Raw genomic sequence first — 22,806 nt, 5'->3', positions numbered from 1 at the left:
TTAATCCTCATAATTCTTGAAACATATCAAATAAAAAGCAAAAATTATAAAATTTTGATATTTGTTTATAACTAGATATAACATTTATAAAAACAAGAAAACTTGTCTGTTCAAGGTAAACAATAAAATTTAGATGTTCCAACCTGTGGAATATTACAATATCTTTGTTTCTTCATAAAAGTAAAATAGTAAAAGTCTAATATAACATTCTTTGACTATCAATCTTGATATTGATCTGAATCATTTGTTTCTTCATTAGGAACACTCCCTTGATCAGACACCTAACATAAAAAAAAAAATCCTAATTAGTAACATTCATTATAATATAAAATATATATATTAATATAATAAAGATTTAAATATTGCCGGTGATGTATGAAACATAGAAAAGTTTTGAGACAATTCTCCTTGATAGTTTTGTACAAAATATTACCGGTGATGTTAATGAAGAAACCTATTTTAAAACAATTAATCAAACTATTTTAAAAACATATATAAGGTCACTGCCCAAGGCAACCAGACCTGTCCTAAATTTTGACTATGTTATCATAATTGTAGGCAATGAGAATTGTCATGAAATTGTGAAAGGTATGATGGGCAAGCGATCTATATTTATCAAATGTAATAAATATGAAATGCATTTCTGAGGTATTCAATGAAAATATAGCTATGAAATTCTGCATACCAGAACAACGAGTTTTAGCATAGTAAAGCTTTGTTCACAATATAGCTATTACTAATGATGATGTGTGTTGGGTGCTGTGGAATTTCAAGCCGAGATTGATGACTTCATGTCACTTCACACAGAACAACGAGTTTTAGCAGAGTAAAGCTTTGTTGACAATTGAGTTATTACTGATGATGTGTGTTGGGTGCTGTGGAATTTCAAGCCGAGATTGATGACTTCATGTCACTACGCACAGAGCAAAGATTTGAAGGGAAATCTAGATTCCCGACATTCATCATTGCTAATTAAGACATTTGTTTACCAAATTTCTACATAAAGAAAGAAAATGCTGACAATTTGGATCACAAACTCAAACAAAAATTTTGATGGTATCTATACAAACCAACCACACACACGAAGACACAAAATACAATACCAATGAATTGGTAACATTAAATGTTGCACCTTTTCATAGAGACTTTTAACTTTAAATTAGCATTCTCCTTTGAGAAAGAAGAACAGTAACAATAAAAGTTACTGTAATTTTAGCATATTTGATTAACTTGGTTTATTCTTTAAAATAAAAAAGTCCAAGTTAATCATTGAATGTGTAAAACATGTTAATCACTGAATCAGATACCACTTTATTGTTAGATTATAATATTCAGGAAACTAATCAGATTTTGTCAAACCGCTCAGACACTGGTATGAAAATTATGTGCAGGTTAAAAAAATGGGCTCAATGGAAAGGGTAACATCTCGAGTAAAGAATAATTAAAGCAATTAAAGGAAAGACGAGGCTGCTCTGCAAGGAGTATACTTTTGCAGTGTGTTTTTCTTTATAAACTTAGCCTCCCTACACAAACAGAGTGACTCTGCAGCAAAAGGAGCAAAGCAAACCATTCAACCTCAAAAAATGACTTACTTTGGTATCAACATAGGTATATACTACACTTTAGTTTTTTTTTTTTCTGTTGTAAGCTATATCATATAGGTTCTTGCATTGTGGTCTTGGTAGTCATCAAATGATTAGTATTCATTTAACTATGTTTATTTGTCAACGGATATGCAGCGGATTTCTCATGGACTTGTCTGAGAGATTTTGATTTCACTTCTTTGTGCTCCCAAACCAGCATTATAGACATTTTAAAAGTACTTTTCCTCGGTGTCTTCTACACGTCTTTGGTTATTTCATTAATCAGAGGAAGTTCAGCATGTGGTAGCAACAGAAAAAACTGGGTTTTCCTAGTTGTCTCAATCTGTTGTGCTCTCATTAGCATTGCACATTTCAGCAATGGCTTGAGGTTGTGGAATCGGAAGAGCTTGTTGGCTTGTATTTTCAGAGCATTTATGTGGCTTTCTTTTACAGTTTCATTGCATGCTCAGAGAAACAAATGGATCAAAATTCTGAACTCTATCTGGTGGACATCTTCCTGTGTACTTGCTTCAACTCTCAACATTGAAATCATGTTCAAAGGGTACACAATTCAACTGTTTGAAATGATACAATGGCTTGTACATTTCTTACTTCTCTTTTGCTCCTTCCAAAATCTCGGTTGTTTTGTGGCGTCCCAAAGTAAACAAGAAGACACTGCAAGTTTATCTCAGCCTCTGATTGCTCAGAAAGTTGAAACTACACAAACACAACTAGGGCGTGCTACCCTTCTCAGTAAGTTAACTTTCTCTTGGGTTAATTCTTTACTCAGACTGGGTTACTCAAAGCCACTAGCTCTTGAAGATATCCCATTTCTTCTTCCTGAAGATGAAGCGAACTTGGCCTACCAAGCTTTTATGCATGCATGGGAATCCCTTCTAAGGGAGACCAGCAATAACAACAACAACAAAAACTTGGTTCTTTGGTCTGTAGCTAGAACCTTCTCCAAGGAGAACATATTAATAGCATTTTATGCATTACTCAGAAGTATTTGCATGATAATTTCTCCTCTAATACTATATGCTTTTGTAAACTACACAAATAGCACTGAGGCAGATCTCAAACAAGGTTTTTCCATACTGGGATTTATGGTTCTAAGCAAAGTGGTTGAGTCTCTGTGTCAAAGACATTACGCTTTTGGCTCAAGGAGATCAGGAATGAAAATTAGATCAGCTCTGATGGTGGCAGTGTACCAGAAACTGCTAAAGCTTTCAAGCTCAGCAAGGACAAGGCACTCAACTGGAGAAGTTGTGAATTACATTGCAGTTGATGCATATCGATTGGGAGAATTTCCATGGTGGTTTCATATAGCATGGACTTCTGCAGTTCAACTTGTTTTGTCCATCATTATCCTTTTCAGTGTTGTGGGTGTCGGTGCTCTTCCAGGTTTAGTCCCTCTTCTCATCTGTGGACTTCTCAATGTACCATTTGCAAAGATCATACACAGTTGTCAGTCACAATTCATGATGGCACAAGATGAGCGTCTCAGATCAACTTCAGAAATTCTAAGTAGTATGAAAATCATCAAGTTACAATCCTGGGAAGATAAATTCAAGAACTTAGTTTTGTCCCTACGTGCTAAAGAATTCAAATGGTTGACCAAGATACAGATCATCAAAGCTAATGGATCATTTCTATATTGGATGAATCCCACCATTGTTCCTACTGTTGTTTTCCTCGGGTGTGCTCTTTTCAAAAGTGCCCCGCTGAATGCTGGAACCATTTTCACAGTTATAACATCATTGAGGGTAATGGGAGAACCTGTTCGAATGATTCCAGAGGCTCTATCTATTATGATCCAAGTTAAGGTCTCCTTTGATCGTCTCAATACCTTTTTGCTTGATGAAGAGCTAACTAGTACTAACGGTTATGGAAGAAATATAAAGCAAAGTTCAGTTAATGCAGTGGAAATCCAGGAAGGCAACTTCATTTGGGATCATGAATCAGTGTCCCCAACTTTAAGAGAGGTGAAGCTAGAAATCAAATGGGGACAGAAAATTGCAGTTTGTGGACCAGTTGGTGCTGGAAAATCATCTCTTTTGTATGCAGTACTTGGAGAGATTCCCAAGATCTCAGGAACTGTGAGTTATTATTAATCAAACAAATACAGTTTTTTGTCAATAACCTTTGCATACAACACTTTTTTCTCCCTAAAATTTCACAATAATGGCAAACAGGTTAATGTTGGTGGAACCATAGCCTATGTTTCTCAAACTTCTTGGATACAAAGTGGGACAGTTCGAGATAATATACTCTTTGGAAAGCCAATGGACAAAACCAGATACGAGAATGTCACTAAAGTTTGTGCCTTAGATATGGATATTAATGATTTTAGCCATGGTGATCTTACCGAAATAGGGCAGCGAGGCATTAACATGAGTGGAGGACAAAGGCAAAGGATTCAACTAGCTCGAGCAGTTTATAATGATGCTGACATCTATCTTCTTGATGACCCATTCAGTGCAGTTGATGCACAAACAGCTGCAATTTTGTTCCATGTATGAAAATAATACTCATATATTGTTAATTATAGTAAAACTATTGTCTACTCCTGAGTTTGGTGAATCAAACTAACTGCTGCATCTACAAAATTACAGGACTGTGTCGTGACTGCTTTAAGAGAGAAAACAGTCATTCTAGTGACTCATCAAGTGGAGTTTCTCACAGAAGTTGATACGATCCTGGTAAAGCATCTCATTTGGGTTCCTATTTTTTCTTTTTTACATTACATTATAGTAATTAATAATATTATAATGAAAATTCTAGGTAATGGAGGATGGAAAAGTTACTCAATCAGGTAGTTATGAAGATCTCCAGTCAGCTGGCACTGCCTTTGAACAGCTTGTGAGTGCCCATAAAGCTGCATTAACAGGATTGGATAAGAAATATGAAAATAGTAGTGATTCTGATATTGAATTTATGGTACATCCTGAAGAATCTCAAAGTTTTAATCTCACTAAAAATCAAAGTGAGCAAGTGATTTCTACCAAGGGACAACTTGGGGCACAACTTACACAAGAAGAAGAAAAACTGACTGGTGATGTTGGGTGGAAACAATTCTGGGACTATATTTCATTTTCAAGGAGCTCATTCGTGTTTTTCTTAACCATGTTAGCAGAATTTGCTTTTATTGCTTTGCAGACTGCATCATCATATTGGCTTGCTCTAGCTTTTGAAATTCCAAAAGTAACCAGTGGCCTTTTGATAGGAGTTTATGCATCATTTTCATTTCTCAGTGCTATATTTATATATATAAGGTCTTTCCTAGCTGCTTATCTTGGATTAAAAGCTTCTGAAGCCTTCTTCTCAAGTTTTACATCAGCTATCTTCAATGCTCCGATGTTGTTCTTTGACTCAACCCCTGTAGGAAGGATTTTAACCCGAGTAAGACTTCTTCCTTCTAAATTGTATTAACATATATATTTCCATCTTTTTATTCACAAGTATATAAGTAACTCCCTGTCATTTTTTCTTTCTCTATCAGGCTTCATCAGATTTAAGTATTTTGGACATTGATATTCCTTATACTCTCACTTTAGTAGCATTTGTAGCAGCTGAAATTCTAGTGACAATATGTGTAATGGTATCAATCACATGGCAAGTTCTTATTGTTGCTGTTCCAGCTACAGTGGCATCAATATACATTCAGGTTTCTTCACTTCCTAATTTTTATTTGGTAGAATTTTATTGCCTTATTAAAATCTTTATATAGAAAACCAGAGTTTTAGATCATGCTAGATTATCAAGGATTTAAAAATACCTTGACCTATCGTTTTATGGTCTTTCTCAGTGGGATTCTTGTTTCACTTCTTGACGGGGAGAAGGATTGGAGACAATAATCAATGAACTTTTTATATATTAATCTATTAGGGTTCTCATAATCCCCTATTGAGCCCCTTATCAATCTTGAATTAATAGTCGATTTATTAAATATGATGTTCACAATAGATGTAGGAAATGTTCATCTTCTAACATTATTAGCTTCCTATTCTCGATTCCTGATTAGATCATGGATCTAGCAACTTCCTTGCCCTCATATATGCATGTATATGTTTTATTTAACTTTGAAAGGGATATCATCAAGCCTCTTCAAGAGAATTGATGAGGATCAATGGAACCACAAAAGCTCCTGTCATGAATTTTGCTGCCGAGACATCACTTGGGGTGGTTACTATAAGAGCAATGAACATGGTGAACAGATTTTTCAGCAACTACCTAAAGCTTGTGGACATGGATGCAGCAGTGTTCTTTCACTCTAATGTGGCCACGGAATGGTCAATTTTAAGGATTGAATTACTTCAAAACTTGACAGTATTCACAGCAGCTGCATTACTTATTCTACTTCCCAGGGAATCTGTATCACCAGGTAATGATACATAATACTAATATTATTTAACATGATAAGGTTTCTTCAGGTTGTTAACAAACCATTAATTATTGACAATTCTCCTGTTGTGTCAGGTCTTGTGGGACTGTCTCTTTCTTATGCGTTGACATTGAAAGAATCCCAAGTATTTTGTAGTAGAATGTATAGCATGTTGTCAGACCATATCATCTCTGTTGAAAGAATCAAGCAATTCATTCACATTCCATCAGAGCCTCCTGCCTTTGTGGAAGATAACAGACCTCCATCTTCATGGCCTTCCAAGGGTAGGATCGATCTTAAAGCCCTAGAGGTAAGTGGAGTAAGCAATGTTAAATTATCACTTAGGGCTGTAGTTGAGGATGTATTGTTTATAGCAGAGAATACAGTGAAAGAAGGCAAATAGCCACAAATTCTGACAAGGAATCATAACTAATAGCACATCTTGGTAAATTATCTGTTGTGGTAGGCTCACATGTTCTCACAGACATATGTGGAGGGAGAAGTTGTGAAGTTTGGCATCACCTGCCTTAATTCTTGGAGTGTCACTTATATATTTATTGGACAACTTGACTTAATCTCAATTGGTACTGAGATGGAATCTAGAAATCAATAACATTTTAATGGATTTTATTTTGATAAAGTTGTATTGTTGTCCTTTTTCTTTTGAACCTAATAAACTTGCAACTTTTTCTTCATTTCATTTCTGGCATTTGGACAGATAACTTCTAATTTTATTGCTGTTTTTCCTACGTTGATTTCAGATTAGATATCGTCCAAATGCTCAATTAGTTCTCAAGGGTATAAATTGCACGTTTGTAGAAGGGAGTAGAGTGGGAGTTGTTGGGAGGACTGGAAGTGGCAAAACTACACTTATCAGTGCTTTGTTTCGCTTAGTTGAACCTTCAAGAGGTGATATTCTAATAGATGGGATCAACATATGCTTGATGGGGTTAAAGGATTTGAGAACAAAACTAAGCATCATCCCTCAAGAACCAACTCTTTTCAAGGGCAGCATTAGGACCAACTTGGACCCTCTAGGCTTCTATGAAGATGATGAAATATGGAAGGTGAATGGACTAGCTTCACAGCTGAAACTTCTGTAACTAATAAATCTGTGAACTCTTTCATGAGAAATTTCATCAGAGCAGGTTTGATAAGATTTGATTTGTATATTATTATTTAGGCTTTAGAGAAATGTCAGCTAAAGGAAACAATCAGCAAGCTACCAGGTCTCTTGGACTCTTCTGGTGAGTTAACAGACTTGAATCTGATATAGCCTTACTTACACATGAAACTATTCTTGTCTTTCTACATTGAGTAAAGTACAAAGTGAATGAAACTAGGCATTATGATTTATCACACTAAGATTTTCAAACCAATAAACCATAGAAGTTTAATTTTGACAAGTTTTGCAGTGAGTGACGAAGGTGGAAATTGGAGTTTGGGACAGCGCCAACTGTTTTGCCTTGGTAGAGTACTACTTAAGAGGAACAGAATACTTGTCCTAGATGAAGCTACTGCGTCTATTGACTCTGCAACAGATACCATTCTACAACAAGTGATAAGACAAGAATTTGCAGAATGCACAGTCATAACTGTGGCTCACAGAGTTCCAACTGTAATAGATAGTGACATGGTCATGGTCCTGTCTTATGGTATACAAGTTCATTACTTTTCCTTTTCAAATTTTCAGATATATCACAATTTTTATATAGTCTCATTTTAGTTGCTGGTTACTGTAGGGAAACTAGTGGAATATGACGAGCCTTCAAAACTTATGGCGACCAACTCTTGGTTCTCTAATTTGGTTGCTGAGTATTGGTCAAGCTGCAGGAAGAACTCATCGCCTAATATTAGCAGGAAGCAACATTGAAAAATATCAATTAGGAAAATGGAGTGCAAATAAATTGAATGATAATTGAATAATAGATGTGTCTGGATCCTCTTACAAATACAACGGAGCATAATATAATCTATGAAACTTTTAGACATTATATTAAATGTATGAGCACTCAATTGCATGTCTAGTCTGTGAGACATTATATCTACTCATACACCTTGTGACTTATCAACAGCCATAGTATGTTGAATCAATCCGTACAAAATACATTAAAACTTGAAGTCAAATACTAATTGAATCCTCTTACATCATCCATACAAATTTCACTTTCAACAAATAGCTATCATCTTCACCACAACACACTTATTTACAGCCAGGAACTTATCTGTGGAATGATTCAAATAAAAATTACATCAAAACAAAAAATCTCAGGAAAGACTAAAATGGGGGTTTTGTCTTCATTCTTTGATATGGCTCTTTGAGGTCGTCTAAAGCTGAAGCTAAACTCAATCTTTTCTCTTCAAGTTCTTCTAATTGTTTGGTTGTGTAAACAACAGAAGTCGAGATATACTTCACTAATTCAAGTGTTTCGTTCTTCTTGGTTTGTTTTTCTGAGTATAAAACCTCTAGTGCTGACCTCTCCTTTTCCAAAGCTTCATTTTCTTGATGAAGCTTATTTATAGCTTCCTGGATTTCCCTTTGTCTCTTTTGGAGGTTTTCAATCTCATACTTACTAGTTGAGATGGTGGTGTCAAACTGTTGAACTTTCAGTTTAGAATCTTGAAGTTTGTTATACAAGTCTCTCTTCTGAGATGCCAGATTTGCTTGTTTATCCTTGGTTAACATTTTTTCTTGATAAATGTCCACAGCTTTATTGTATAGCTCTATAAATTTGTCTACACCTTCTTCTTGCTCTTTCGTAATTTCTCTACGATGAGTGTGAAGTTTTCGTAGTGATTCATCAATTTGTTGCCGATAGGATTGGTCTGGAAGTTTCTCTAGCAACGAAGTTGAGAACACTAAGGTTCGGAATTCATTGAGGACGGTTGTTGCATCCTTTGCTTGAGCTACCTTTTGAACACAAGTTTGTGATTGTTTCAGAGGAAGGGATAGCTCATTAGAGAGTAAGTGAAGGATTGCAAATGGATTTTCATCCAACTGTTGGAGGCAACTCTCAAGGTCAAAGTACGAGTATTTAGTAACAAATTTTTCTGTATCATAAGTTTCTACAACTTGCTTATTTGATTCTTCTAACCTATCATTCACTTTCTCAGATCCCCCTTGGGAAGAGGCTTGAAGAGGTGTGCTCTGTAAATGTTCATTGGCCACCTGTGAAATCGGAAAGTCCAAGTTTCACAAAGTTAAATACTTCAATGAAAACTCTGTCGTTACATTTTTGTATTCTTTTTTTGTATTTTCAAATAATATGATAACAATTTTCAAAAGAAAAGATACTTACAATTTGTGTAGACTCTTTAGATTTTTCCTTGGGACCTCTTTTAGTAGTGCTCAGGGAAGTGCTCTCTAGCTCAACCGGCACTACCTCTGATTGTGTGACTAAACATAGAAGAAAAAATATGAGGAGAGAAAAAAAGAATCAACAAGAAAGATAGATACACATGCTTAACATGAAAAGACTTGCAGCAATCCTTGTGATTAATTATTCTCCTCTAATAATGGATTTAGACTTCATGTCCAATTTCCTCCTTGTTCCATCATATAGTTTATTCCACATTTATTCTTATTTTATCCCCTCCATTATCAATGCTTTAATATGGTATCTAGAACATAAATGGTTTTTGAGGGACTAGGAGAGTAAAACTAAAGAGAGAACCGAAAGGTGAGAACAACAACCACACAGAAAATATCAGACCAAAAATTCATTCATAGTCAAAACTTCCAATCTCATAAGCTGTTAAACAAATGTCTTTACTTATTTAATTTAGGATCTTCACAATATTTTGATAATTGAATCAAAACTTATATTTTCGGTGCTTGAAATGTTATTATCTTGATAGTTTTCATAGGAAGTTGAACCCACAACCTCTCTACCATCTCTTCCAAATTTAACACTAAGCCAAGCTCCTCACCAAATTCTTGTTTTGGTCATATCAGTAGCTAATGTGATACTTCAACCACGGTTATAATGACTTACTTGACTTTTCTCTAGACTCATTTTCATTGTCTGAATGTGACTCCATGGTCTCATGCAATGTTGCATCTGATTTTGGCGTTTCTTTATTACTTTTGTATTTGACCTGCACAGTATAATGTATTGAAAATTTGAAAATTAAATAATAATAATAAAATGTAAGTTTGTATTTTATATTTTTTACACTTCTAGTAAGATGGAAGGACAACTTTGTTGATGAAATATAGAACTCTTGACTTACCGCATTTGTCCCAGAATCAGTTTTGGTTTCCTTGTGAATAGATTTACCTTTTTCAGCTGAAACTGGTTTAACAATCTCTGAGTCTGACTCTGCATTTGAAGACAAGAAAAATTGATAAGTTGTACAAAATTACAGTGATCTAGGTTATATGAATATGAGTATGGGTATGGTAGAAATGCAAATACGGGTTAGAAAATACTATAACTATGAAACTTAAAGGTGCAAATATGCCAATGTAATTCCTTAAAAAAAGTATATTAATATAATGTTAATATAATATAAATAAAGAATATAAAGTATTTGTAAAAATTATTATAAAGAATAAATAACATACAATGTAGTAATAATGTTAACGTTTATTAAGGTTTTTTACACTATCAATCAAACAAAAACTGACATGCATGTCATGTTTGTCGAGTTTTTATATTAAATACTTTATAAAAGCATACTAAAATGATTTGTAATTTTTAATGATCATATTAATCTAATTGTTAATGATCATGACAATTTTAAGTGGATAGTTATGAACAGTTATTCATGGTTTATTGTAATAGAAGATTATAAGATATCAGTGCAAAGGAGTAATGAGTTGCATACCAGAGGAGCTCCTTGGACTATCTGAAGAGCTTGATTCACTCCAATCTTGCTGTTGATTCCTAAGCTTTGATTCGGACTCCACTCCCTCCACCAATTCCTTTTTCTTATCCGAATCAAAGTCCAACTCTTGTAAAACACTATGCACTTCTAAAACATTTACAAGCCCTACCCCACACTCTTTAATACAGATGGAACCGTCAACTTCCCCCTTATCATTTGCAACACAAAACTCAAAACAAACTTTTGACTGTTTATGATATTTGAGAATGTTGTCACAGTGTAATGGATCATACCATACATAAACATGATCCGACTTCAATCCCCTGATATCACCATATAGCCATGTTACCTTTATACCTTCTTCTGGCAAGTGGCATTTACAAAATATCTTAGTGCCATAAGTCTTCTTTCCACCAGCTGGAGAAAGAACCACTGAGTAAATGAAGCCTAGTAATTCAGAACGTGGAGGAAGTACAATGGTAATGGAGGACTTAGTGGACCGATAGAGAATCTGCTCAGGGACATTCCCTCCGGGTAAACAAAGCTCAACACTCGTATAGTTGCAGCTGTTGTATCTCCCAAATGTTTTTCTTACTAACACATTGTGATATGCAGCACTCATCATTGTTAAATGGAGGCTTTCCATGATAATTCTGAGTGAATGTTCATCCAATTTCCCACTATTCTTGAATGTAATGCGTTTAGTCATTCCCAACATCTCTATTGCCAAAGTCTTTAAGTTTGACAATGACACCAATGATGTGCAGTTAATGACACGTAAGTACTTGATGAGGGATGGAAACTTTGGCAGGCAAAGTAGCTCCTTGCAATCCTCCAGGGACAGAATTTCCAACATTTGAAGATTCTTAATGTTTTCAGGCAACCTTTTCAAATCGCTTCTGTCTAACCTTAGTTCCTTTAATTGTGTTAAGAGACTGATGTTGTCAGGGAGTTCAAACAACTTACTGCAATCCTTCAAATATAGTATTTGTAAGTACCTTAATCCATTAAACAGGAAAAGTATTTGCTGTTTGTCAATTACTAGTCCATTATCAGAAATCTTCAGCACCTTGAGATATGTCAACCAAGATAACTCTTTTAAAATATGCTTGAGTTTTAAGCCCTCCAGATTGAGCGACTTAAGTTTATGCATACTCCCTATTGATGTGCCCAGTGTTTGGATTCCTGTATTACTTAAATCCAAATTTTCAATTAAATCTGACGAAACTGCAAATTCCACCAGGTTTAAGCAGCCATTGACACTGATCTTCTCAAGAGATTTTAAATGTTTCTCACTTTTAACACTCTTGAGGTTTGTACACTTATCCAGTATCAAAGTAACAAGGGAGTCTGAGGATAAAACAGATGGATGAAGATAGCGCAAACTTTCACAACAGGAGAGATTCACCCATTTAAGTCTTGGTGCCTTAGACAAATCTGGAAGCTCCTCAAACTGCTTGCATTGTCTTAGGTTAATTCCTTCTAAATAATCAAGCTCCTGTAAATAATTCAAAAGGAGGCATCATAATGGAAAATACTCAAAAGAAAATGTAAACATGTTTACATATATATATATTCTTTAGTTACCTGGATCCCCTGCCAAAGTTGTTTTACTTTGCTGTGTGGCATGTGAATCTCAACAAGAAGCTTAGCACAAAAAGGTGATGGAAGAGACTCAAACGGGTATCCAATCCACTCAATGTACCTCAGTTTATCAGAAAATGGCTCAAGAGTTGCAGGAAGGTCAAGGTATGTATCTCTGGCACTCTGATCCAATGTGTTGTAGAATTTCAGAAGTCTCAAGGTTTTCATTTTTTGAATGTATCAGCATGCAAAATTAAACCTTTAATTTGAGACAAATCTAATGCTATGCCTTGAATAGCACTAGTTCCCTGGTGAAACACACAAAAAGGAAAACAAGAAGTAGACAACATCAAATTTGCAACAGTTTCTATAAAAAATAAAATTGTCTTATAAAATGTCAGTGTTCCTTTTCTTTACCTTGTTTTCTTCAATCACTTCCCGAGCTTCATTATCCTTCAATCGACTACGTCTACCAGGATCCCCACTACTCTCTTGACGTACAATCTCCAAACCCATCTGTTGCAGCAAGTCATGCATATGTATTATGTTTCTATATGAAATTGTTAACAAAGCTTTGTCGGCGAGAACTTCTATTCCACTCGTTGCTTCAAAACCACAGGCATCTAGTATCCTTGTGACATGATCTTTCTGTTTTTCTTTGAAAAAAAATACAACGTCTAGAAATATATTCTTTTCAAGATCATGTAATCCAGTGTAGGTCACTTCTAACAGTTTCTGAATTCTCTCGTTAGGATACATGCTGAGTTTTCTTATAGTACTTTCCCAAAAATTGATACCTTTCGAACGAAGAGATGAACCCAAAACCTTAAGAGCTAATGGAACACCACCAGCATATTCAACTGCACTTTGTGAGAGACTCTCATAACCCTTTTTGGGATGTCTTTTCTTGAATGCTTCTAAGCAAAAAAGCTTTAAAGATGCTCTGGTTTCCCATTTCTTGACCTCATAGATCTGATCAACTCTTCCCTCAAGCAATTGCTTATCTCGTGTTGTTATGATGAGTTTACTTCTGGGATCTAGGTTCTCATACTCTCTACATAAATATTCCAATGGGTCTAAACAATCAACATCATCAAGTACAATGAAAACCTTTTTCCTTCTGAGTCTACTCATATCAAATGTTGATCCTACCACATTTGATGCAGAAACTTCCTCTCTGAATAGCTGAGAGAAAAGCTTATCAAGCGAAAATTCTTTTGCATTGGCCACGAAGCAGACGTGATCAAAATAAGGAAAGTGTCTGGCAAACAAGGCTTTAGCAATGGTTGACTTGCCCATTCCCCCCATACCCCAAATTCCAATGACTCTAGATTTTTGCAGTAACAATTCCAACTTTCCATAAGTTTTTTTAATTCTGACTACGCCTTTTAGTTCCGTAGGACATCTCAGGTGTAGCTTTTGCAATACATCATTGACAAGATTCTGGATGACCTGAGCTTCATCTCTGTCATAATAACGAAACAAACCAACCACACATATCATCATATTTAACTGTTCTCAAAAACTCCTATAAAACATGTTCTAAAAGACAAAGGTCCTGAATTTAACACTCTCATCATATTTCAATGAAAAAACAGTATGAATAAGGAAGTTGGTATCTACCTGTATGATCTGGAATCCCATCCAGAAATATTGGCTACTTCTTTGAGAGCAGCTTTCCACACAGAAACATCCTTCCTGCGGGAGATTCGGTCCCATGATGTGCTGTCTCGCTCATGCTTTGCGAATGACGTTTCGAAACTCCCACTCAGCTTCCTCACATGTGAGGGATCTACTTCATAGAAGACGGGTATAACAACAAGACCCCGCTTTTTTCTGCATTCGAGTATGTGCGCCAGCTCTTTCAAGCACCAGGTGGAGGAAGCATAGTTTTCGGATAAAACAACAATTGACAGAAGGGATTCCTCGATTGCTGTGGCGAGTGTTGGCCAAGTGTAGTGTCCTCTGGTGAGTTCGTAATCTATGAATGCGTTTATTGATTTCTGAGTGAGAGCATTCAGAAGATGGCTTGTGAAGTTTGTTCGTGTGTCCGCTCCTCTGAAGCTCAGGAAAACTTCGTACTTTATGGGAAAGGTGGAAGACCTGTCCATACTTTCCAAATTCTCCACTGTCGAAACAAGGAAAGGAAGGAACCAACAAACATCACAGCATCATATGAAATCAAATGGACGATGATGTTTTTCGGTGATTATTTCATTGCCTTTTCAGGGTGGTTTTCTCTCACTTTGATCACTTTTGACTTTTGCTAACTACACTGCACTTCAACTTCTTTATTTTTTTAATTATCTATTCTGAAGCAACTGACATTAAAATTATTCACTACCTGACATCTAAGGTCAATCTCTAAAAGTATAAAAATCAAAACTTTTTTGAAAAGGTGCCAGTTTTCTGAAAACCTTGGCTTTGTGTCAGGAAAAACTTTGTGCAGATACATAGCTATTGTTAAAGAAGAGTATTAGTAGAATTACCCTTATGACCCGTAGTAATAATGATATACAATCTTAGTTAAAACTTGTCGAAATTATTAGAAATTAAGAAAATAAAATTGTAATAGAGAATTAAATTGGATATTTCATTTTTTTTAATTATATGATTTAAAGATGGAAATTGGAACAACTTATTCTAATAAGCATTTTTTTTAAAGATAAAGTTAAAGTAATAACATATTTATTATTGAAATTAAACTTAAATAAATTATTATAATATCTAAATGTAGAAAACGAGTTAATTAGATCTGTCATTTTTCAATTTTAGGAATTAAAAATAAAAGCACTTGTTTCAAGTTTAATGTATAAATTATATAATATTATTATTTCTTTCATTCTAATAATAATTCTTACAATAATAATATTAATAATTTAATTTTAAAATAATAGAATTAAAAATAATAATAATAATAAATATTTATTTACTCAAATGTTAATATCTTAAAACAAAAAAAAAAAATTAATGTTATAAATAATAAATGATATATATGTAATTACATTTATGATCAACGTTATAGATAACAGTAGGTAGTCAACTTCGAAAGTCTACTTTTACTTTGCTAAACAATTTTTTTTCTTTTTTGAATTATGTTTTCGATGTTTCAAATATAATAATAAATATGAATAAAATTTTAGAATAAAATAATAATATATTTAATTATATAATAGGTATATGAAAGGATAAGAGTGTCAATATATTGTATTTATATCTCTAACATCGTGGCTTATCAACATCCATAGAATTTTGAATCAGTCGGTACAAAATACATTAAAACTTGAAGTCAAATACCAATTGAAACCTCATACATCATCCATACAAATTTCACTTTCAACAAATATCTTATCATCTTCAACACATCACACTTATTTACAGCCAGGAACTTATCTATGGAATGAATCAAATAAAAGTAGACTAGAATGGGGGTTTTGTCTTCATTCTTTCATATGGCTCTTTGAGGCCTTCGTAAGCTGAAGCCAAACTCAAACTTTTCTCTTCAAGTTCTTCTAATTGTTTGGTTGTTTGAACAACAGAAATCGAGATACACTTCACTGATTCAAGTGTTTCGTTCTTCTTGGTTTGTTGTTCAGAGTATAAAACCTCTAGTGTTGTGCTCTCCTTTTCCAAGGCTTCATTTTCTAGTTGAAGTTTCTTTATAGCTTCCTGGATTTCCCTTTGTCTCTTTTTGAGGTTTTCCCTCTGAGACTTACAAGTTGAGATGGTGGTGTCAAACTGTTGAACTTTCAGTTTAGAATTTTGAAGTTTGTTGTACAAGTCTCTCTTCTCATATGCCAGTTTTGCTTGTTTATCCTCGGTTAACATCTTATCTTGAGAAATGTCAACAGCTTTGTTGTAGAGCTCTAAAAATTTGTCTAAACCAGCTTCTTGCTCTTTTGTAATTTCTCTACGATAAGTGTGAAGTTTCTGTAGTGATTCTGCAATTTGTTGCCGATAGGATTGGTCTTGAAGTTTCTTTAGCAACGAATTTGAGAACACTAAGGTTCTGAACTCATTGAGAACAGTTGTAGCATCATTTGCTTGAGCCACCTTTTGAACACAAGTTTCTAATTGTTTCAGTGAAGGGTATAGTTCATAAGAAAGTAAGTCAAGGATTGCAAATGGATTTTCATTCAACTGTTGGAGGCAATTCTCAAGGTCCAAAGATGAGTATTTAGTAGCAAAGTTCCCTGTATCATGAGTTTCTACAACTTGCTTAATCGATTCTTCCAACCTATTATGCAAGTCCTCAGAGTCCCCTTCGGAAGAGGCTTGAAGTGGTGCATTCTGTGAATGTTCATTCGCTACCTGTGAAATTGGAAAGTCCAAGTTTCGCAAAGTTAAATACTTACATAAGAAATACTAGTAATACACTGCCTAATGTATTGTTTTGAACCTACTCTTTATTATTACCTGAAATTTATTAGAAATCATTGTATTGTAAAAAGGCATATGCAGATAATGTTTCACAAGGGATATTAGTCTCTCGTTATTAAAGATCACTTTGAAGGGACTCAAAGTGTTTAAAAAGGATAAATGACTTGAGTTTTGTGCAGAAAGCAACGTCTGTTGTTGGAGTTGGAAATTATTTTATGCAAGTATAAATCTTCGTGTTGGTTTCACTAGGAATCGGTTAAACTGCATAAAAATCAAGGCTTTTGGATCTTTGCACCAGAACTTGCTGTTGTTATCAGTCACCACTATGCCATTTTGCCTTGGAAAGTTTTATAGAGATCCACTCCAGTTAGGTAGGACTAGCCTCAAATTCTCCACTAATTGATTCCATCATTCTCAGTGTTGTTTTATAATTATCTTAGTCATATATGATTGATGCAGATTGTCTATAGTTGCAAATCTCAACTATCATTATACATCGATTCATGTTCTGCTGTTAATCTTGGACATTTTATATACCTAAGTTTTTCTTTATAAAGCAAACCCTACTATTACGTTTTGTATTTTTTACACTTTCACATAATATGATAAAACTTTTCAAAACAAAATATACTTACAATTTCTGTAGACTTTTTAGATTTTTCTTTGGGACCTCTTTTAGCAGTTGTCTTGGTTGCACTGCAAGTAGAATATTCAATGCTCTCTTCAACACTAGAAGGATATTCTTTACTCCCTCTATTGTCTTCAACTGAATCTAGTTCAACCATCACTACGAGCTTAGATTGTGTGATTAAATGCAGAAGAAAATGTAGGGAAAGAGAATGAATTCAGCAACAAAGTAAACCAAAAAGATAGATGTTCATTCTTAGAAGTATTCAATGAATACCTTGTATATAAAATTCCCGTAACATTTATATAATGAGATAACATCATATTCTTTATAAAGATTGAAACTTCGGTAAAATTATTTGAGTTTGATAGATGTGTATAGAGAATGTAAAACAATTTTATATCAATCAAGTACAAATGATTATTGATATGATTCTTAAGATAACAATTAACAAACCTATCATACAAGAAGATGTGTGAATGGACATGGCATAAGTTAGTATAGTTTAAAAAGTATTGGTATGCATGCATAGAATTCCTTACTTGACTTTTCTTTAGACTCATTTTCTTTGTCTAACTCTGATTCAACAGTATCATGCAATGTTGCATCTTGTTTAATTGGCCTTTCTGTATTTCCTTCGTATTTGACCTGCACAAACCAATAATTTTATTATTGGCATTATTGAAAATCAAAATAATCATAAAATGTAAGTTTACATTTTGTATTTTTTGACAGTTCTAGTACATATAGAGGGCATAGTTTGTGAAACTTTATTTTTCTATAGAAAGTTTGTCGAAATATAAGAACTTGACTAACCACATTTGCAGACTCTGTATTCTGCCTATAATTTGAGACAGAATCAGTTTTGACTTCCTTCTGAGTAGAATTGATAATCTCTTCTATAGCAGAATAATGGTTTTTCCTCTCATTGCCTTCTTCACCTGAATCCGAGTCAACCATCTTTGAGTCTAATTCCGTACCTGAAGACAAGAAAAATGATAAATTGCCAGAATAATAAATTGGACCAATGATATACGAATAGGATACGATAACTGCATGAGGTGCAGTTCTATCTCTCACGTGTAAAAATATAAATTAATAGCTGAGATTCATGCAGTTCAAGAAAAACAGAACTGCAGGAGATGATCAATTTGAAAACATGATGAGCCCATTTACAAAATGTTTATTGAGCATGGTGCCTATAGTAATGATAGTATTGAAAAATCATACTTGGACAGTTCAAGTGAGAATATAATTTTGCAATTTTTAGAAATATGAATGAATTCATAAAACATTGCAATATATAATCAGAATTTGCAGTGGATAGTTATGATTAGTTAGTTATATTGAAGATTATAAGGGTAATTAGAAGCATACCAACTATTTTATGACTGTGTTCACTCAAATTTCCTTGTTGATTCCCCATCTGATTTTTCATGCCATTGTTTTCTTCTTCATCAGATTGTTCAATTGATGTTAAGGTTATCCTTTGTCCTGTTATTAACTCCACTCTCTTCACTAAGTCCTTCTTCTTATCTGAATCCCAGTCCAACTCTTCTAAAACACTTGGCAGTTCTGAAACGCTTATAAGGCCAACACCACACTCTTTAATACACATAGAGTCATCAACTTCCCCCTTATCATTTGTAACACAGAACTCAAAACAAACACTTGGTGCATTATATTTGAGAATGCCATCACAGTGGAATGGATCATACCATATATAAACATGATCCGTGTTCAATCCCTCGATATCACTAGATACCCATGATTCCCTCGTATTTTCTCTCAAGTGGCGTTTACATATAATCTTGGTGCCATGCTTCTTCGTTTCACCAGATGGAGAAAGAACCACAGAGTAAATGAAGCCCCTCAAGTTGGAAAGTTTGGGAAGGTCAATGGTAATGAAGGACTCAGTGCTCCTATATTTAATCTCTTGTGGGACCTTGCTTCCTGGTAAACAAAGCTGAACACTGTTATAACTGTAGTCGTGGAGGTCACTGGATTTTCTCACCATGTTGTCAAATGCAGCACACACCATTACTAACTGTACGCTTTTCATTATAAGTTTGCATGAATGTTCATCCAATTTCAAGCAGTTCTTGAATGTGAGGAATCTGGTACTTCCCCACATCTCATTTGCCAAATTGACTAAGTCTGACACTGACACCAGTGAAGTGCAGTTAATGGCACTAAAGTAATTGATGCTGGATGGAAGCTTTGGTAGACGCAGAAGCTCGTCACAATTCTCCAAGGACAAAACTCTCAAGTTTCCAAGATTCTTAATGTTTTCAGGCAACGTTGTCACCTTGCATTGATCTAGCTTTAGCATGTACATATGCTGTAATGAAGGTAGGTTGTACTTGATCCAATCCATATCACGTTGTAGACAATAAGATAGCTTGATCTCCTTCAAAGATGTCAAGGGTCTTAAATCCTCCTCTAAATTGTGGCTCTTGCGTTTTCCCTTTCGCCTTACTGGTGTGCCTGGCATTTGGATTCCTTTGTGGCTCAAATTAAACATTTTAAATAAATCTAATGACACTGCAAATTCCTCCAGACTTGAGCAGCCATTGACACTGATCTTCTCTAGAGATTTTAAACGCTTTTCGCCTTTAACACTCTGGAGTTTTGTACACCCATTCAGTATCAAAGTAACAAGCGCTGCCGAGGATAAAACAGATGAGTGAAGATACCGCAAACTTTCACAACATGAGAGATTCACCCATTTAAGTCTTGGCGCCTTAGACAAATCTGGAAGCTCTTCAAACTGTTTGCATCCACTTAGGTCAATTCCCACTAAGTTATCTAGTTCCTGTGAACATTCAAAAGGTGGCATTACAAAGGAAAATCATAAAATAAAGTTAGAATGTATATACTTATCATTCTTTAGTTACCTGGACTGAGAAAAAAAAATCTTGGTTACCTGGATTCCCTGCCAAAGTTGTTTAACTTTGCCATGTTTCATGTGAATCTCAACAAGAAACTTTGCACAAAAAGGTGATGGAAGACACTCAAAAGGGTATCCAATCCACTCAATGTACCTCAGTTGATCAGAAAACGGCTCAAGAGTTGTAGGAAGGTCGAGGTATGTATTCCTAGAACTCTGACCTGAGGAGTTATAGAATCTCAGAAATCTTAAGCTTTTCATCTTTGCCATTGTGTCAGAACGCAAACGTAAATTTTGAACTTGAGACAAATCCAGTTCTATTCCTTGAACTGCATCAGTTCCCTGACAAACACCAAAGAAGTAAACTCTATCAAATTAGCTGCAACTTTCTGTCTTATAAAAAGCCAGCAGATTATTGGTTTACCTTGTTTTCTTCAATCACTTGACGAGCTTCATTATCCTTCAATCGACTACGTCTACCAGGATCTGCTGTACATTCTTGACGTACAATCTCCAAACCCATTTGTTGCAGCAAGTCATGCATTTGTATGTTTCTATATGAAATTGTTAACATAGCTTTGTCTACAAGAACTTCTATTCCACTAGTTGCTTCAAAACCACAGGCATCTAGTATCCTTGTGACATGATCTTTCTGTTTTTCTCTAAAGAAAAATACAATGTCTAGAAATATATTTTTTTCTAGATCATGCAATGCAGTGTAGCTCACTTCTAACACTTTCTGAATTCTCTCGTTAGGATAGAAGCTGAGTTTTCTTATAGTACTTTCCCAAAAACAGATACCTTTTGAACGAAGATATGAACCCAAAACTTTAAGGGCTAATGGAACGCCACCGGCATATTCAACTGCACTTTCTGAGAGACTCTCATAACCTCCTTCGGGATAACTTTTCTTAAAGGCTTCTGAGCAAAAAAGCTTTAGAGATTCTGTTTTCTTCCATTTCTGAACCTCGTATATCGCATCAACCCTTCCAACAAGCAATTGCCTATCTCTTGTTGTTATAACGAGTTTACTATCACCATGCTGGCCTTCATACTCTCCACATAAATACTCCAATGGCTCAAAACTATCCATGTCAACATCATCAAGTACAATGAAAACCTTTTTACTTCTGAGTCTCCTCATATGAAACGAGGATCCTACGACATTTTTTGCGGAAACCTCTTCCTTCAATATTGTAGAGAAAAACTTGTCCAGTGAATATTCTTTTGCATTGGTTACAAAGCAGACATGGTCATATTGGGGAAAATGTTTAGCAAATAAGATTTTAGCAATGGTGGACTTACCAATTCCACCCATACCCCAAATTCCAATGACCCTACACGATTTTAGTAATAATTCTACATTTCTGCAATTTTCTTCATTTCCAACAAGGCCCTTTAACTCAGTAGGGCATCGCAGATGAAGCTTTTGCAACACATCATTGACAACATTCTCAATGACATGAGCTTCGTCCCTAACAAAAATATGAAAATAAAAATTACCAAAGGGAAGTGGAAGAGAAAAAGTGAGAGAAACAAGACATTAGAGTATGAACTTGAGAAAGAAATGGAAGAGGTGAAGCAATAGAGAAAGCTACTTGCTTACCTATGTGTCCTAGCGTCCCATCCAGATATATTGGCTGCTTCAGTGAGAGCAGCTTTCCACTTTGGCCCTTTCTCTTCATTGGATTCCAACAGTTCTGTCAATTCCTTCTCGAAAGTACCCTTCTGATTCCTTATGTCTGATGGATCTACGTTGTAAAAGATAGGTATAACTACCAAACCCAGTTTTTTTCTGCATTCAAGAATTTCCACCAGTTCATCCAAACACCATTTGGAACAAGCATAGTTTTCGGAGAAAACAACAATTGAAACATGTGAGTCCTGAATTGCTTTGGCAAGTCCCCGCCAGACATCAACTCCTCTGTCTAGCTGGCAATCTATGTAAGCTCCGATTGATTTATCTTCGAGAGCTTTGTAAAGATGACTGGTGAAGTTGGCTCGTGTTTCTTCTCCTCTGAAGCTCACGAACACGTCGTGCTTTTTGGTGGAGGAACTCATTTCGCCACTGCCAATACAAGCAAGGAACAATCGAATCAAGCTCTGCTTTCATTTGATTTTCATTCGTTGACTTCGTTATGCTCCAACAGTTAAGTCATCATACGTTCCACTATTATACCTTTAAGTCATCCTACGTTACAGTGTTCTACCTGTTTTGTTCTTTTCTCCAGAAGTATTCAATATTATATTATATTATGTCGATCAATGTAAGTTTTGAGTTAAAAGTCATTGGTTAAATAGAAATCGAAGAGATGGATCATAAAGTTGTGATAATTTCAATAAATTTAAAGTATTCAAAATTACTTAATTAAGTTTTTATTATGTTATTACTAGAGTTGGATTTTATGGATTCAACCCAATACAATTTTTTATATAATATATTTCCAACGTATTCACACCACAAACTCAATACTCCTCATTCCTTAATGACAAGTTCTAAACTTTAATGTGAAAACTCTAATCTCTT

At 34.8% G+C, this 22,806-nt stretch overlaps 3 protein-coding genes across 4 annotated transcripts; 1 reads left to right on the top strand and 2 right to left on the bottom strand.

Annotated features, from left to right (window-relative positions):
* The first annotated feature begins 1,417 nt into the window (after positions 1-1,417).
* Positions 1,418-7,930, top strand: LOC114165832 (ABC transporter C family member 8-like). The gene is made up of 12 exons (XM_028050427.1): positions 1,418-1,608; positions 1,740-3,682; positions 3,779-4,099; positions 4,199-4,285; positions 4,368-4,985; positions 5,086-5,250; positions 5,673-5,967; positions 6,063-6,277; positions 6,729-7,034; positions 7,151-7,214; positions 7,383-7,622; positions 7,710-7,930. Exons 1-12 carry the CDS (start codon positions 1,584-1,586, stop codon positions 7,838-7,840), a joined length of 4,410 nt encoding a protein of 1,469 aa, XP_027906228.1. The 5' UTR covers positions 1,418-1,583; the 3' UTR covers positions 7,841-7,930.
* Positions 7,931-8,028: 98 nt separating this feature from the next.
* On the bottom strand, positions 8,029-14,793 carry LOC114165831 (putative disease resistance protein At4g11170). The gene is given in 9 exon segments (XM_028050426.1): positions 8,029-9,136; positions 9,267-9,364; positions 9,963-10,065; positions 10,201-10,289; positions 10,798-12,295; positions 12,385-12,614; positions 12,617-12,689; positions 12,799-13,846; positions 14,005-14,793. Coding segments are annotated over 9 exon segments (4,518 nt in total). The 5' UTR covers positions 14,493-14,793; the 3' UTR covers positions 8,029-8,245.
* Positions 14,794-15,638: 845 nt separating this feature from the next.
* Positions 15,639-22,464, bottom strand: LOC114166184 (putative disease resistance protein At4g11170). Of its 2 annotated transcripts, none has more exons than XM_028050865.1 (8): positions 21,886-22,464; positions 20,704-21,754; positions 20,316-20,621; positions 18,767-20,204; positions 18,206-18,369; positions 17,932-18,037; positions 17,397-17,548; positions 15,639-16,692 (listed from the first exon to the last, which is right to left on the bottom strand). In XM_028050865.1, exons 1-8 carry the CDS (start codon positions 22,338-22,340, stop codon positions 15,802-15,804), a joined length of 4,563 nt encoding a protein of 1,520 aa, XP_027906666.1. In that variant the 5' UTR covers positions 22,341-22,464; the 3' UTR covers positions 15,639-15,801. The 2 variants fall into 2 exon arrangements, with proteins under 2 accessions (XP_027906666.1, XP_027906667.1); XM_028050866.1 differs by having other exon boundaries at positions 17,397-17,533; positions 21,886-22,340.
* Between the last annotated feature and the right edge of the window lie 342 nt (positions 22,465-22,806).

The sequence above is a fragment of the Vigna unguiculata genome, chromosome 10, assembly GCF_004118075.2.
Source record: "Vigna unguiculata cultivar IT97K-499-35 chromosome 10, ASM411807v1, whole genome shotgun sequence".
NCBI lineage: Eukaryota > Viridiplantae > Streptophyta > Magnoliopsida > Fabales > Fabaceae > Vigna > Vigna unguiculata.
Note: the sequence above shows the minus strand (reverse complement) of the source record. Positions and strands in the feature narration are given on the sequence as shown.

Coding starts and splice junctions, on each gene's coding strand:
- LOC114165832 (XM_028050427.1), top strand. CDS start 1,584: ATGACTTACTTTGGTATCAACATAG. Junction 5,968..6,062: donor CAGGGAATCTGTATCACCAG/GTAATGATACAT, acceptor CTGTTGTGTCAG/GTCTTGTGGGACTGTCTCTT. Junction 7,035..7,150: donor AAGATGATGAAATATGGAAG/GTGAATGGACTA, acceptor ATTATTATTTAG/GCTTTAGAGAAATGTCAGCT.
- LOC114166184 (XM_028050865.1), bottom strand. CDS start 22,340: ATGAGTTCCTCCACCAAAAAGCACGACGTGTTCGTGAGCTTCAGAGGA. Junction 18,038..18,205: donor ATACAGAGTCTGCAAATGTG/GTTAGTCAAGTT, acceptor TGGTTTGTGCAG/GTCAAATACGAAGGAAATAC. Junction 17,549..17,931: donor TGAGTCTAAAGAAAAGTCAA/GTAAGGAATTCT, acceptor CTAAGCTCGTAG/TGATGGTTGAACTAGATTCA.